Here is a 16,051-nt window from a genome sequence, read left to right on the forward strand (position 1 = left end):
TTTCGCTACTATGGATTTTGCACACTACTTTTACGCCAAAGTCGCCAAAGTCGTCTCACCGTGGATACGGAATGGGACATCTCAGTAACGCCACTCTGTGTTCCTGCAAAAAACCTACTGTTCAGCACCAAGTAGCTCATTGCCCCATGATGCTTTGCGCGCCCATGGAGGTACAGGTGCAGCATCGCCAGCTTTCATTCTAGTTAATAGTAAGAAACTGTGCTGGGCGCAGTGGCGTCGTCTGCTGCAATGCCTGCTGTGCATGCGTAAGCGCGCTGCGACTGCGGCCTTGCGACGTTTTCCACTACAAAAACAGATGGCGCCAGTGCGCCCTTCAGCAAAAAACGTCAACCAATTACTTTGGTTCGCCGATCTCTACATAGAAGATTATGCTTTCGCATCATGCACGGCTCAACTAAGTAAGGACCATTGTCAAACTTGCTACGATACAAAAGTTACCATAATAAGCAAGCTCTGCGTGCAGTTTCACCGCAAATGAGCCAGAGGTTGAGGCGGGGAAATTTTTGAAAGTCTTCGCGATAAAAGCGCACAATACTGTACATACATAATGCTTAAATATACCTATAAATATTGAAATCTGGCAGTTTGACGGCGCCAAAACTCCAAGATAACTGTGCTGGTGCAATCAAATCAGTGAAAGGCACAGTAACAAGCAACACATTTAAGAGTCTCTGAATGTAATTCCAAAAAATGGCGATGGTTGTATTTGATGCTCCAAGAAGGCATCTCCATCTGCTAACCTCAGCAAAGTGGCCACAGGGAATAGCCAAGTTTCAAAGCAGCTTTGCAGTCTGTATGATCGAAGAACTCAGATTACATTCTGGTTGCAAAGGAAGCCAGAATATAATATCCATCACCATTTGTTGTTTACCAAACTCTGGCATAAGTGAAATAAGCAGAAAAAGCCAGCTCTGCAAAGACAAGATATATTTCTTAAAGCCACAATTGCACCACAATAAAGCATATCCAATCCTTAAACAGCCTAAGCAGATATATGGAATTTTTAAATCACCCTAGAGTAGACTATAGAGGTCGGTGGGCAAAACAGATGCACATGTAAACAAGCATGGCAACATCTTAGACAAAATATTCTTTCAAGAGTGGCTTTACAAGCAAACATTGCTGTCACCAACGTTGTAGGTCCATAACAACTGGGCAGTGAAGCTTCATTTGTGCTGCAATACATTGGGAAGACACCGTCAGGCAGAAAGAGCTCACCGTGTTTGTACTATATATGTATAATGTATCACAGGGAATTGACGTGGACAAGTGTAACTAGCAGCTAAGGCTTTGGAAAGACCATATTAAACCAGCTTGTAACCATCTCTGAGGGAGAAAAAAAAATGAAAAAGGACAAACACTAATACGACCAACGGAAAAAAGAGCTAATACAAAAACGAGCAACAACAAGAACTGCACCACACAAAAAAAAACAGGCAGGTAAAGGCAAAACATGTAGAAATAAACAGTGACTGGCCTCAAAAATGAGCAACATAGATGAACTGCACTGAAATATTATCAAATATGTAAATGCAGCGTGTAAATACACAAAAAATAAAGGAGACAAATGGCAATGCCCTAAGCACAGGAGGCTAACAAATGGCTCACTAAAAAATGCTTTGTATACCAGCAAAAAAAAAATCACAAAATGTAAATATTTTATTCTCTGCAAAACGTACAAAAAACCTTGTAGAAAACTAGAGACTACTAACAATGGCCCTTCAAAGGAAAAAAAAAGCTGGCTCCTTTACATAAACGCCCCTGCAACATTAGCAATACACTTCAGAGAGCAACAAAGAAATACTTCCGACAAATCTCACCAGTTCTTGCAGAACTTGGTAATGCAAGAAAGCTGCACGTCTCTTAAAGAGCTTAATGCAGTAAGGAAGTGGAGGGTTCCTTTTGCCCGAGAATTTCAACCAATGTGGCTCTGTCTCAAGAAAAGCCACTGGACACCGGCTTGTCACTGGAAATCTCAAGAAGCAGTGCTCATAGGCCAACAGTTGGAATCAGGCTTTGTGCAGCCCAACACTGTGCACAGTTCATCCACATCTGGCTCGACACAATGCCTCTAAACAGTCAGGACGTTTCGATTGTGCACTTTACTCCGGAGGGCATGGCTGGCAGCTCCGAGAGATGTCTTCAAGACTAGCTTCGCTACCGCTGCTAATACCCGATGTGTCAGTTGAGTCAAAACGATTCAGTGCTCGCCGAGCAGCAGCTTTCTTTTTGTTGGCTGCTTTCTTCTGGTTCCGGCGACGACGAGCTAACACACTTGAATTGGCCCTGCATGAGAGACAAGACTGGTACGATGACTACAACATGTGTTAACTCAGTAGAAACAGTTTACACAACTAGACAATGTAAAAACATGCATTTCTTAGCCCACGGGCTCACAGTTGAAATAGTTTACACAGCTAGACAATGCAAAAACATGCATCTCATCGGCAACAGAGGTGCATAGTACAAAACACTTTACCTAGTCTTTCATATATGTATGAATTTTGCTTCATGCGTGTACATCTTAACTGCAAACTAGTAAGAGGGGCCAGAAATTGCGGTTGAATCTCCAAAGAGCAAATGCTAGTTCAGAAAGACTTTCAAGAAAACAAAGCATTTCCCAATTTGTACTCATCAGTTACATGTTATTCTTCGACTCTGATTCACTATAGTGAGCATAGCTCACTTCAGAACTTGTATAGACCACTTTCATGGGAGAGGAGGAAAGGAGGCACTGAACAGGCGAGCAGTCCCTTCCTCCTCTCACACTGGCTGGTGCAGCAGACGAGTGGCGGGCACACTGTACTGAGCTTGGACATCAACTGTTTCTCGCTATTTCAGCGCATTTCAACAAAGCATAATTTTTTTTATAGCATACACACCCCAGGTAACTATTTGGCAAGAATAGCTTCTCATACTCGCCGATTCTGAGAAAAGAAAAATAAAGAAAGGTGCTCTGCACCAGACATTGCGACTTAGAGTGGGCATGGGAGCAGCGATACGATGTGGTTCACCAACTTCTTTCGTTTTTTCATCCTTCAGTGTCCGGTCCTCTTCACTGGCAGCGTCGCTTCGGATCCAGTTCTGTGCTACGGCGGAATCCCTTTGGCGCTTTTCGATGGGAGTGCGCCGGCGTCAATTGACAAATGCTCCGACGACCCATGGAATGCTTTCATGACGCAGATGGTAACCACTTCTCAAGATTTTTACCACCGATCGGCATCGATGTCAACCATCGCAGAAGATATAAATGGGCTGCACCATCGCCACCCCTTCAGTGGGCATGGGAGCAGCGATACGATGTGGTTCACCAACTTCTTTCGTTTTTTCATCCTTCAGGTTAGTCCAGTCTCATCCAAGCGTTCAAATGATGTCTGCCTCATTATGCTCCATTGCCCACAAGTGCTGTTAGAAAATGTATGCCAGTGTTATGTGCTCAAATTGCTTTTGTCCGGAGATGTTGAATTAAACCCTGGGCCTGGCCATAACACCCGTAACAACCCTCAAAACCCAACGCCCGAATCTGACAGCGGTGCCATACTCGCCCTTCTAGAGGATCTAAGAATTCGCTCAACAAACATTGAACAAGGGCAGGTCGAAATATTGAATTCAATTCAGTCTATTACATGCAATCAAGAGGAACTAGACGTGAAGGTTATTGATATTTCAAACCGGCTTATAAATGTTGAGACAAAACTTGCAGGTTCTAAATCCATCCGTCAGGATCTTAATGCTCTCAAGTCAACTGCTGAACGCCTAGCCAAAAAAAATTATTCTTTCAGGGTCCGAATGAACGACCTTGAAGATAGATCCCGTAGAGATAACCTTTTATTTTTTGGTATATCTGAAGACACCGAAGGCCCCGAGACATGGTTGCAGTCAAAGGAAAAAATTGTGAATATAATAGAGCAACAAATGTCAATTACCCTTTCCAGTACTGATATCGCTTGGGCCCACCGAATCGTCATTGCAGACCATACCAAAACGCGGCCAATAATGGTGAAATTTTCCAATTACAAAACAAAGCAAATGCTATTAAATGCTCAGTCAAAACTCAAAGATTCAGATGTTTCTATGTTTGAAGATTTTAGCCCATCTACAAGACATGCTAGAAAAAAACTGGTGGAATTTGCGAAGGAGACTGCACCCAACACGTGCTTCAAACTGAGGCACGTAAAGTTATTATTAAACAAGAAATGCTACATCTATTGTGCTGAAAGTGATAGCGTTCGTGAACAAAGTAGAGTGTATGCTACTACTTCACGTATTGATCTCAGTGCCGCGGGTGGTTCTGATGATTCGGGATAGCTGGCTGGGCGCCTTCGTCCGCGTGCGCAGCCGGTCTCTGGAATTTCAGTGCTGTTCACAAATGTACGCAGTGTTGTTCGCAATCGCGATGACCTTTCCTGTGCCGCCGATACCACATCGGCCAACATTATTGTCCTAACGGAAACATGGCTGAATGATTCTGTTAGAAGCACGGAAATCCTCGCTACGCAAAAGCGGTACTCCATATTTCGCTGTGATCGCGCAGTCGCACGTGGTGGCGGTGTTCTGGTCGCGGTCTTTGATCATCTTGATAGCCTTCACATTGATATTCCTACGACACTAGAGTTTTTATGTGTGCAGATCACGACTGAATATCAAAAACTTCTATTGCGAGCATGCTACCGTTCGCCCTCTACTGGGATTGGTTTTTGCAGCAACCTTCATGACGCGCTAAGTGCTGTGTGTGCCAGATTTCCAAATCTTCCTGTTTTTTTACTTGGTGATTTTAATTTCCCTAATATTACCTGGTCTAGCGTTTCGTATACCACTATCAACTCTTCATCAGAAGCCTCTAATCTTGTAAATCTTTGTTCGACTTTTGTTTAACTCGGGTAATAATGCAGCCTACGAGGGTCACATCTTCAACATCTAGTGTATTAGACTTGTTGCTAACAACAGCCCTGGATGCTGTTTGCAATATTACCTATTTACCAGGTATAAGCGATCATTCTTTATTACATGTCATGTTGAACTTCCCTGCTCGAACGTCACATAACAATACAAAAGTAATATATGATTATGCTAAAGGAAATTACACAGCAATCAATAAAGCACTTGAAGTCTTCCTTGACAAATTTCTGGAAAACTTCAACGAAAGATTCGTAAATACCAACTGGCAGCTTTTCAGAAATAAGCTTTGCAAGTTGGTTGACTTGTATATTCCTCGAAAAAAGCTTTTAACTAACTGCCACTATCCATGGTACAACTGCTCATTAAAACGTCTGGCAAACAAAAAAAGGAGGCTTTTCCGCAAAGCTAAGTCTTCTGGAAAGCGTGAGCACTGGTCAGCGCTCCAAAAAACTGTTAACAGTTACAAGAAATCTTTGAAGGAATCGAAGCACTACTACTTTAATGTGACGTTGCCAACGCTTCTAATGAGCAATCCAAAGAAATTTCGGAGCAGTGTCAATAAACGAGACCAGTCACTTATATCCCTCGTTGACCCTCAGTCAAACCCTATTTCAAGCGCTAACGTCGCTGCCATCCTTAACGAGACCTTTAATGCAGCTTTTTCAAGTACCGTAACTGACATTACTGATGTTAGAGACTATGCATGTAACATAAGCTTTCCAATGGACCCTGTCAGGTTTGGTTATGATGGAATTATTAACATAATTAACAATTTGAAAATCTCCTCTTCTTGCGGGCCTGTAACTCCAAAGTCCTGAAGAATACTAAAGTGTACTCCGCAATTTTTTTACTGAAGATATGTGAGCTATCGCTTGAAGCAGGAGATATACCATACGAATGGAAACTGGCTAAAGTGATTCCATCTATAAATCTGGCGACAGGCATTCACCCTTCAATTATCGTCCCATATCATTAACTTCCATTTCCTGTAAAATCATGGAGCATATAATATTTTCTCACTTATCTGGTTTTCTTGAATCATTTTCGTTTTTCACACCTACACAACATGGTTTCAGGAAACAGTTTTCCTGTGAAACGCAGCTATTATCTTTCAGCAACGAAATTTATTCCATTCTTTGATGAAGGTTCAGAGATCGACGTCGTCTTCTTAGATTTTTGCAGGGCTTTCGATAAAGTGTCCCATAGTCTGTTGTTGTATAAGCTTGCTCATCTTCATATCGACCCGAATGTTCTAGCATGGATTCGTTGTTTTTTATCTAATCGCTCGCAGTTTGTCCACGTTAACGGTCTTCAATCATCTTCAATGCCGGTTACGTCTGAGGTACCACAAGGATCGGTACTAGGAGCCTTATTATTCCTTGTGTACATTAATGATCTGCCTAACAACATAAAATCTTCTATCAAACTATTTGCAGATGATTGCATACTATACCGTGAAATTAAAAACCCTAATGATTTCCACTTATTGCAAGCAGATCTTAACTGTGTTACTGACTGGTGTACTAAATGGAAAATGGTTTTAAACGCATCAAAATGCAAATCCATGCGCTTCTCACGTCAAGGCGTCTCGCCACCAGCCTCTTACAGCATCAACAATGCTTCGTTAGCCCCGGTTACCTCGTATAAATACCTTGGTGTACATCTGACGTCAAATTTATCCTGGAACCAGCATATTACATACATTACTGGAAACGCTAACCGTATGCTTGGTTACATAAAAAGAAACTTTTCGAATGCACCCATTTCAGTCAAACTCCTTCTACACTGGTCCGTTCAAAGCTTGAATACGCCGCGTTGATATGGGACCCTCAAGCTAAGTCCCTTATATCTGTTTTGGAAGCTGTTCAGAATCGTGCCGCTCGTTTTATCCTCCACAACTATGACCGCACATCAAGTGTCACACTACTGAAAAACACTTTGTCACTGCCATTACTTTCATTGCGCAGAAAAATTTCACGACTCAGTCTTTTTTTTAAGATCTACAATCTGAATCCTGTTTTGAAAAACGCTTTGCTCCTTCCGCCCACCTATGTTTCACCGCGCATTAACCATTCACGCACGCAAAGTGGGCGTTCCACCTTGTCACACTACCGCTCGCTTAAATTCTTTCATCCCAACTACATCACCCGAGTGGAATCACTTGCCAGCAGATGTGGCACTCACCAATGATCTTGAGAATTTCAAGAAAAAGTTAAGCGCCTGCATTTCTTGTTCATGATATGTGTGCCCTTCGGTTTGCAGTCCCACATAAACTCTGTTTTGTTGATTTGTAGTTCTGTTATTTGTTAGTTCTTGTTTTCTTTCTTCGTTTTATTTTTCTGCAGCTTTCCATGGATGTGCACAATTCCTGAAATATGTACAGGGGTAGTCAAAAAATCCCAGGCCATTCCTAACGGCCGCGGAGCGGCTGCTCTCCGCTATCGGGGCGCTGTTATCGCACGCTTGTCTCGCCGCGCTTGTGTTTCCAGGGTATGTGCAGAGAGGGGGTGATGCCCCCCCTCTCTCGCTCTCCTCGATAACGAAGCAGTGAAAAAAAAATTCGGCGTACGCCTGCAGCGTTCGCTCTTCGCTCTCCGTATTCGGCTGTGGTGCAGCGCGTCGCGGTGCAGACGACCATTCGCATAAAGTGACGCACTATGCTGGCGGCCGTATTTAGTATGACTTCATCTGCTTTGCCTGCGCGAAGACGCTAAACTTATTCATTAACACAAGACTCGAGATGACAACCTGTCAATAACGAAGCAGTAAAAACTCTTCAGAAATACAGGTTCCTACTCTCGAGCAGTGGGAGGCCGTGTTGGTCAGCTCAGACTTGGGAGTTCAAACCCGGGTCATTGAATGGGCTACCCAGGTCACTGTCAGCCGTGGACTGATAGCCACCTAGCACGGATCGTCTGCATTCTGCCTTTTCTGACGAATTAAATGTTTTCCAATCCAATTATGCGAATGGTCGTCTGCACCGCGACGCGCTGCACCACAGCCGAATACGGAGAGCGAAGAGCGAACGCTGCAGGCGTACGCCGCACTATTTTTTTCACTGCATCGTTATCGAGGAGAGCGAGAGAGGGGGGCATCACCCCCTCTCTGCGCATACCCTGGAAACACAAGCGCGGCGAGACAAGCGTGCAATAACAGCGCCCCGATAGCGGAGAGGAGCCGCTCCGCGGCCGTTCGGAGCGGCCTGGGATTTTTTGACTACCCCTGTAAAACTCAGTGCAGTGCAGTGCAGTGCAGTATGTATGCTGTAACCCATGAACGTATTTTAATTTCCTGTTATCTGTGTTTCTTGTTCCACTCCCCTCAATAATGCCCGCTGGGCCATGAGAGTATTTGAAATAAATAAATAAACTGCTTTGGTTTGGAATTCTATATATGACACGCATAGACACGGCATGGTCACTATACTGAGGCAGTGTCGCATAGTCGCGTAATAAAGAAAAACGCATTAGGCTTCATCTGAATGCTTTCGATCCTAAGCAATATCATATTTCATGCTTCGTCTACAAATGCACCAGAATTTTCATACCTCCTTTGTACAGAACATGTCCTTTTCAGTGAAGTGCAATGTGATTCTGCATGTGGACATATCAAATTTGAGCTGGGCAGTAATTTGCTTACACACACGAGCAAAACGAAAATGCAAAGCACAATCAGTGGATCAATGCAGAGCACCACAAGGCTCTTGCAGTGGAGGAATGGACTCATAATTTTTAGCGCAGCAGCAATCATGGAAGGCAATTCTCAATGGTTTGTAACACCACTGGTATTAGTTGCTTTTCAAAAATTTGCTATCTGTGATACTAATCCAACTGTAGCAAGCAATCAGCGGCTCCAACTAAAGGTGCAGATTAGAAAAAGCCATATTACATAGTCAGATAAAACTTCAGAATGCAGTGGCACATGCTCCCTAAAGTAAGCCCTCCAGCAAATGGTATGGACTGATTCTCGGGATATCCTGGTTAATCCCATTACACGTGCTGGTGTGACATCACAAGGGGCTGGCAGGTTCGAGGGGATTAACCACAGATCAACAGGATTAACCTTAAGGTCATGACAATGTTACTGGCTGGCAGAGGCCGGGGCCTCCTCTGAGGGCTGACTGTAATCCCTTTCATCTAGGAAACCTCTTCCAAAAGATAGCTTTGCATCTCTGCAATTCTATGTGCATGACTGGCTTGGTTGGTTTGCTCTATTTAAGAAAAGAAAAGTGTTGGCTGCCACTACTGCCTCACTCACAGCTGGGACTTGAACCACGGCTGGTGAGGACGCAGAGAGGAATAGAAGAGAGACTGCAGGGAATGAACCAGGAAGAGGCTGGTTCATTCTTGCACTTGCCACATAGCCCTAAATAGACACGAACGCAGGGAGACAAACAGGACGGGCGCCCGTCCTGTTTGTCTCCCTGCGTCCGTGTCTGTTTAGCACGATGTGGCAAGTGAACCGTCACCAACTCGTCCAAGCTTCCACTCTGTCATTCCTGCACCTTTCATGTATCCTATTGTCACAAAGTCGGCATCGATTCATGTAATACCAAATACTTCTGCGATTCATTTTTGCTGCATACCTCATGTGGCTAGAATCACCTTCTCGCAGATATTGTTGGCATTAATAATTTGTGAGCAGTTCTGTGTTGCAATTGCTAACATTTGTGTAACTGCCAATTTTCTTCTTTTGTTTTTACCATTCCTCCCTGTAACGCCACTGGCCCTGAGGGGTATCATAAATGAATGAAGCAATATATTACAAAAGAACATAAAAATGTATAAATCCGTCCAAGAACAATGCCCATATAAGTCAAACCTTGATATAGCGAACACAGATATAACGAATTATTGGCTATATCAAACTATTCGCAAATATTTTTGATAAACGCATGCAATTTCTACTTTATATATCGAAAGCGGTTGGCCATGAAACGGATATATCGAACTCCCCAGCACCAAATTGTGCCCGTTCGGATGGCAGGCGGCAGGCTTCGCCGCACTGCACAAATGACTGGTGGTGATGCGGCAAGCGTGCGCGCAAAGGTTTGCACTTTTATCTCGCACTCGCCAACAGCGGCGTGTGGGTTGCAGTCCGACAGTCAGCACGTGTTCACGCCTCTGGAAGCAGCGCCCTGGAAGCAGCAGCGCAGGTGGTTGTAAACTTGCAGTAAGAATCCTTCCTTCATGTTTGCTGTCATGGAGGTGGTGAAAACGACGATAGCTTTCTCTCTGACGTACTACTTTCCACGCGACACGGTTGCGATGCGGGGAAGCCAACCTAACTGGCACTCGGCTTTTTGCGGCTTCCGGAATATCCGCGAGCGCCTTCAAAACGCCGCCAAAACCTGAGAGAACGTCTCACTGGTTCTCTTGTAAGGTTCGCCAGATTTTCTGTCTCTTCAACGACTAAACTGCGCCGCTGCTGCGCGCGCAATTTACGAATTATACGAATTTCCAGCAATTCAATGCCATACTCTAAATGCATGGCAAAGGTGCAAGCATGCATACAAAGTTCTAGAGCCAGCTGGAACTTGAGTGAAGGACACTGGGCTGAGATGCTGTCTGCAACAACTAACAACTGTCTGAAAAAATGTGGCAAACAGAATAGACGGCACGGAGGGTGTTAGGCTGCAACATGTAACAAGCTATAAAGAATTATCCACAAATGACTGTAGCACCAACGAGCACCTAAATAAACATAATTTGTCTTGACTAGAAGTTCTGTGACAGGTTCTGGGATAACAAAACTGACGTGTATGACATTACCCACATCATAAATTCTATACTATACATTTTTAGGCCAGAAGTGAAACAGGATAAACTGCTCGAATGCTGGGAGTGCCTACCAAACAAGGTGGACGGCCTTAAATTTGTTCTGCTAGCTTATCATAGCATCACAAGCCAGCGCATATAATCAAGCTGAAATGCTCGCTGGATGTCAGCGAGCTCCAGTATTTGCTTCGCCCTTTGTACCAAGCAAACTTGACCTAATCTCAAGCCAACAACTCCAGTTATAAATGTTAGGACCTCAAGAAGTCTCTAAAGGTGTCGGCTACCAAATACCACAAACACGTCATTGGAAGTTCACCCCACAAATGCAAGAACCAACAGCAAGGACGTAACCTGCACGTAATTTTGGTGGAGCACCATCCAAACAAGCCAACCTTGCTGTCAGAAAAAGAGCTCACTCGTAGCAAAATCACACAACAGAACTCAAGCTTTGGCTTCAAAAGCCTGAGCTGCCACTACTCCTACCTGTTGAAAAATGTTCACAACCACAGGATGTATTATTTGCATGGACTTGCCCAGCTAATGTACAAGGTCTGTAAGCTAACTTGGCAAGAAAGAACGAAAATGTGCTCCATGAAGATTTGACTAGTACAAGGCTATAGACAGTAGTCTTGACGAGATCAGTATATCTTTTAAATGCTCCTGATTTGTTGAAGTTGTAGAGCTAGTTGAGAAATGTACATTTCAGTTATTTTCTTCAATATGACTGTTCTTCCTCTTTATTTTTTTACCCTAAAATGAAATCACAAGATTTAAAACTTGTCGTGCGACTCTGAGCTCCCATGCCGCAACGTTAGCACCTTAAAATGTGCAGACTGAAAAAAATTGATCACACAAAGCAAGACCAGGGCTAGGAAACTCCAGTTACTTTCAATTTCAACTACTTCAGTGCACCTGGTGAATGGAGGGAAGAACTGACGTTAATAAACGAATAATTTCAGCACAAATGTGCAGTGTGAAAGGCTGCGGTGGTGGCCGAATTGTCTGCGGCACCGGGAGTAAAGCTCCTCAGTTTTTACTGGCGGTAGTTTGAATCCTGCTCAGGGATGACATTTTTTTAGTGTACAAGGCACTAAAGCCTGCAATCTCGAAAAAAAATGTCATTTTTGTCTGAAGCCAGCTAGACCTGCAGAAATAAAATATTGCCACGACTGTACTGCACCTGGGCTTTTAAAACCCACGCCGGCATGAACAGAAAAGCTTCGCTGGCCACTGCACAAGAGCACTATGTTATCTTTGCAACAGATCACGCCACATGTTTAACTGCCGCTCTCTCACGCTGTGCACTGCACGTCATCGTCTTCATCAATTTCCATCGATGCGCAATGACTCTGACTTTTAGAACGAAAATTCTGAGTTCAAGTTAGTGTAGGGACATCATATGCTAAGCTTGTAACACGGTTCCTGAGTATGTAAACATTGCTCCCAGCACATATCAGTTAGCACTGAGGCATAAAAGATACTTTTGATGTTAACGTTTCAAAAAGTCAACGGACCCGCCACGCTGAACCTGCCAATATAGACAGCAGTGCGACAATGCACAGAAAAAATGATATTTCAAATATCATTTCATATTACACACCTGGAAGGCAAGGAGCGTCAGCAAGCAAGCTGCGCCACTGTTTTTTAATCCTGCCAATTACGAAACTACGAATCAAAATACAGCCAAAACCAGCGGTCAATTTCTGGAGATTAGCAGATGGTGGCACAACCTGCGAGAAACCAGTAAGCTGTTTGCTGCTCTACAAATGCAATTTCGAACAGCTTGGGGCATATATTTGTTCCACACGGACAAATTCAATGCCAGTAAGTGCTAACGTGCCCTCTGTTTTAATTGCATTTGTGCAATGCTACAAGCAAAAATTTAGTGATATTAGTCTTATTGGCATTTGTAACCTATTGAGTTTGCCACAACTCTTTCACCTGAGAAATGTTACTTTTGTCCCCATTATACATGCAGAAAAGCATGCAACTTTGTTAGTACATTCTCCTATCAAGTGGCAAGTGTTTTACCCATCACTTTCTGTGAGATGAGGCACCACTACCGCATATTCGGTGCGGAAAGCATAATGTTTACCAGAATATTTGATATTAGATACTTTTGACCTGTGTGCTGACACCCAAGTTTAAGGCTACTTTTTCGGCTTGCGAACTAAGAACAGTGACATTTTCTGCAAGATAACTTTATTACATTGTGACAACACTGACAAGGCTTTCTGCTCATGACCACTGTTTATAATCGGGAAAAGTTTTTGACCGTCTCACAGGCATTATTGTTACAATGATGTATTACAGTAGCATTAAATCTGGACTTGTAGCACCAAGTTAAAAAATAATGTCAACAAACTTACGCCATTATGCATTTACTGCCATTTGTAGTGAACATGTATCACAGGCATTAACCTGAGTGCCGCAAGTGGCATGAACATCTGCTAACCCACAAATCACATGGGCCTTATGATGGTTTTTGCAACTAGTAAGACTAAAGAGCTCTGAAGACCGGTAAGTGGTTTGCGTCTTTCCGTGCACCTCATCAGTCATTTGTGCTCGTTGGGGAGTTCAACAACCCCATGAACATCACACTTGTCTGTGTACATTTCGCTGTTAATGCACACATATAGGCGTCCAGACCACCAGATGCATCTGGCTTTCGCCCACCGTAGCGAAGGGCAAACGCCAGAGAACAGCTATAGCCTTTGACAAAAGTAGGGTACTCAAGGGGTTTGCTTCTAAGCTGTGTAGTGGGGACCTTGTAGCATCATTTGTAATGTAATGGGACCGACCGCCAGGAGTTCCAGCAGCGCAGCAAAGAGGTAGACGAAGTGCAGCTGGGATTTCGAATGATGCCTGTGAATGTGTCCGTCGTGTTGCCGTTCAACCAACGCCAACCGACCTGCGCTTCGAATAAACACGTTTACAGTAAGTCCAAACTTTGGAATGGCTGAGGGCGAAAGTTTCTTTCACCTTCAAGAGGTTTGGTAACACTGACAATGCATAACGAGCTACACAGCACGGTCCAGTAGCTAACCCCTAGAGCTTTAAACTTTTGAAAAAGGCTGTACATGTAGTTGCCGCACCTGAAAAGATGCTGTGCTGTTGTATAGTAATATTCTGCGTCACCAATAGGAAACCCAAGCTGCTCAGATCGTGCTGAAGATACTCTTCTATGCAACCAGAAACTATCTCCTATAACCACTTGGGTCACGATAAAAGCGTTACCACATTTTGAACTCTACGAAATGCGCACCTGACTTGCAGTGGTCCTTGTTTCAGTTCTCCCTACACTGCCTCATCATGTGGACATACGCTGCGTGTGGCTTCAGCAGAGTGTAGATGATCATACCTCAAGACATGCTTGGAGACTGTCGTCGTGCAAGCACTGCAAAGCATTTTGCCCTGCTCACTAGGCTGTGTATTACGGCTGAATGATCGGCACAAAAAACTCCAGAGCATATTTGCTATAACTGGGGGTGAGTAGACGAGGACGACACCAAAGCCTGCAATTGTCCTTCTGCAGTTCTATCATTCTTAAATTAAAGTCTTGCACATCGTTACCAGCAAAAAATAAAATCCTAAAATTCGGTATCTACATACTCCTCTAAGGATAAAATATAAGGTAATTTACCTCAGTTAATTAGCAGATCAGATCACTTCAAAAATATGCTGACCTGATCAAGACAACTCCCCCATAACCCTGGACTAGCTGAATTTTCGTAGAGTGTGTTGTCATTTTTTAAAGTGACAAAGGCTAGCTGAAACATCCTGTATACATTATTTTATTTCATAACCTCAACAACCAAAGAAAGGGGCATTACAAGAGGGGTAGGTTGTATAGAAATAATACTAAAACAACAAAAAGGACCAATTATCTACACGATGCCAACATAAAGATACCAAATACAATTTGAACATACGCAAACAGCTCACAAGATCAAAATGCAAAATGCTCCAATGCTTCCATGGTTACAAAAAAGAAAAGAAAGAAAATGGTGCGCACAGTGATGGATAAGAACCGGACAAGATTAGTAAACAATAAAAACGGCATAGTAAAACAAAGTACAACAGATCAACGTTTCAGTAGAAAGGTACACAAAAACTTAAAATGTGTCAAAAGATATCTTTGAACTTGACCAAGCCTTCTGTGATTTGCCATTGGGAGGGCTGTTCCAACCTTTTGCTCTTCGGATGAAGAAAGACTGCGCAAATGTTTGTTTTTGGGCAAGGGCACGATATATGTTGACTGTTCTAGTGACGAGCTGAAAACGGAATGTTTTGTGACGTAGGTGCTTAACGGGTGATGGGAGTGAATAGTAGAATCGATGAAAGAGAGTTAAGCTGGCTAATTTTTGGTGGTGCTTTAATAAAGGTAAGCTGGATCGGTTCTTTAGCTTGGTTACACTGGTGTAGGATGAATAATGAGAATGATCAAATCTAACAGCGCAATTTTGGATAGTTTCTATGCTCTTGGAAAGGTATTCTCGATGTGGGTTCCAAACGGTGGCTGCACATTCTAATCTAGGGTGTATTAATGTGGCGTAGGCTAGTAATTTTACATGTGCTGGGGCAAATTTCATTGAGTGTTGAAGATAGCCCAGGGATTGGCTTTATGCTGAAGTGAAATGGTTAATGTGCATTGACCACGTAAGATTGTTAGACAGGAGTAAACCAAGATATTTGCATTGTAATGCAGGACGTCTTCCAAGGAGCTGCGTCGCGAACGACTACCAGTACAGTTCAGATCCAGTCCAGCAGCAGCGATCAGTCCAGAGCATGCACGAGCATCGGAATATTTAGCGCTTGTTGTCGTCGTCTTATTCCTTAAGCGCCAGCCGCTGACGGCTTGGGAGCTGAAGGCCTGTCTTACAAATTCCCCCCAGTGAAAAGGCGCAATCCTGGTGGCCTAGGGCGATGTGACAACAGCGGGGTCGTAGTATGGTTTGAGGTGGTCCGTGTGGGCAATTTTACGGCCTCGGCGACGATGATCAGTGGACGGAGTAAGGGGTTCGATGAGGTAATTGACGCGGGAGGTCTGCTTAAGAATATCGGTAGGGACCCTGGTACTTGCAGTGAGGTTTGGAGGAAAGGCCACGACTTGAGGAAGGCACCCATAGCCAGACCAAAGAGTCTGGAAGGTAAGTGGGAAGAAGTGCGGTGTGATCACGGGTGCTTTTCTGCTGCTGCTGGGCATGAGAAGTGAAAGACCGGGCAAGCTGGTGGCATTCTTTGGCATAAGTTGCGGCTTGGGAAAGAGCCCTAAATTCAGAAGCATCAGGGCGGCATGAGAGAATGGTGTCTATTGTGCAAGAAGGCTCACGGCCGTAGAGGAGAAAGTATGG

At 43.8% G+C, this 16,051-nt stretch overlaps 1 protein-coding gene and 1 long non-coding RNA gene across 4 annotated transcripts in view; one reads left to right on the forward strand and one right to left on the reverse strand.

Moving 5' to 3' along the window:
* Positions 1–931: 931 nt before the first annotated feature.
* Positions 932–16,051, reverse strand: part of LOC144113107 (uncharacterized) — a 40,787-nt gene continuing 25,667 nt past the window's right edge. For 2 of the 3 annotated variants that reach the window (XM_077646019.1, XM_077646020.1), the window contains one exon: positions 932–2,307. In XM_077646019.1, the coding sequence (XP_077502145.1) occupies positions 2,124–2,307 (184 nt within the window). In that variant the 3' untranslated portion in view covers positions 932–2,123. Of the gene's footprint in view, positions 2,308–13,498; positions 13,609–16,051 lie in introns of all 3 variants that reach the window. The other variant, XR_013310618.1, reaches the window with a different exon arrangement.
* The window catches only part of LOC144113108 (uncharacterized), a 28,091-nt gene continuing 14,353 nt past the window's right edge, over positions 2,314–16,051 (forward strand). Inside the window, exon 1 of the long non-coding RNA XR_013310619.1 lies at positions 2,314–3,360. This is a non-coding gene — a long non-coding RNA (uncharacterized LOC144113108). The remainder of the gene's footprint in view (positions 3,361–16,051) is intronic.

This window comes from Amblyomma americanum, chromosome 1 (genome assembly GCF_052857255.1).
Source record: "Amblyomma americanum isolate KBUSLIRL-KWMA chromosome 1, ASM5285725v1, whole genome shotgun sequence".
NCBI lineage: Eukaryota > Metazoa > Arthropoda > Arachnida > Ixodida > Ixodidae > Amblyomma > Amblyomma americanum.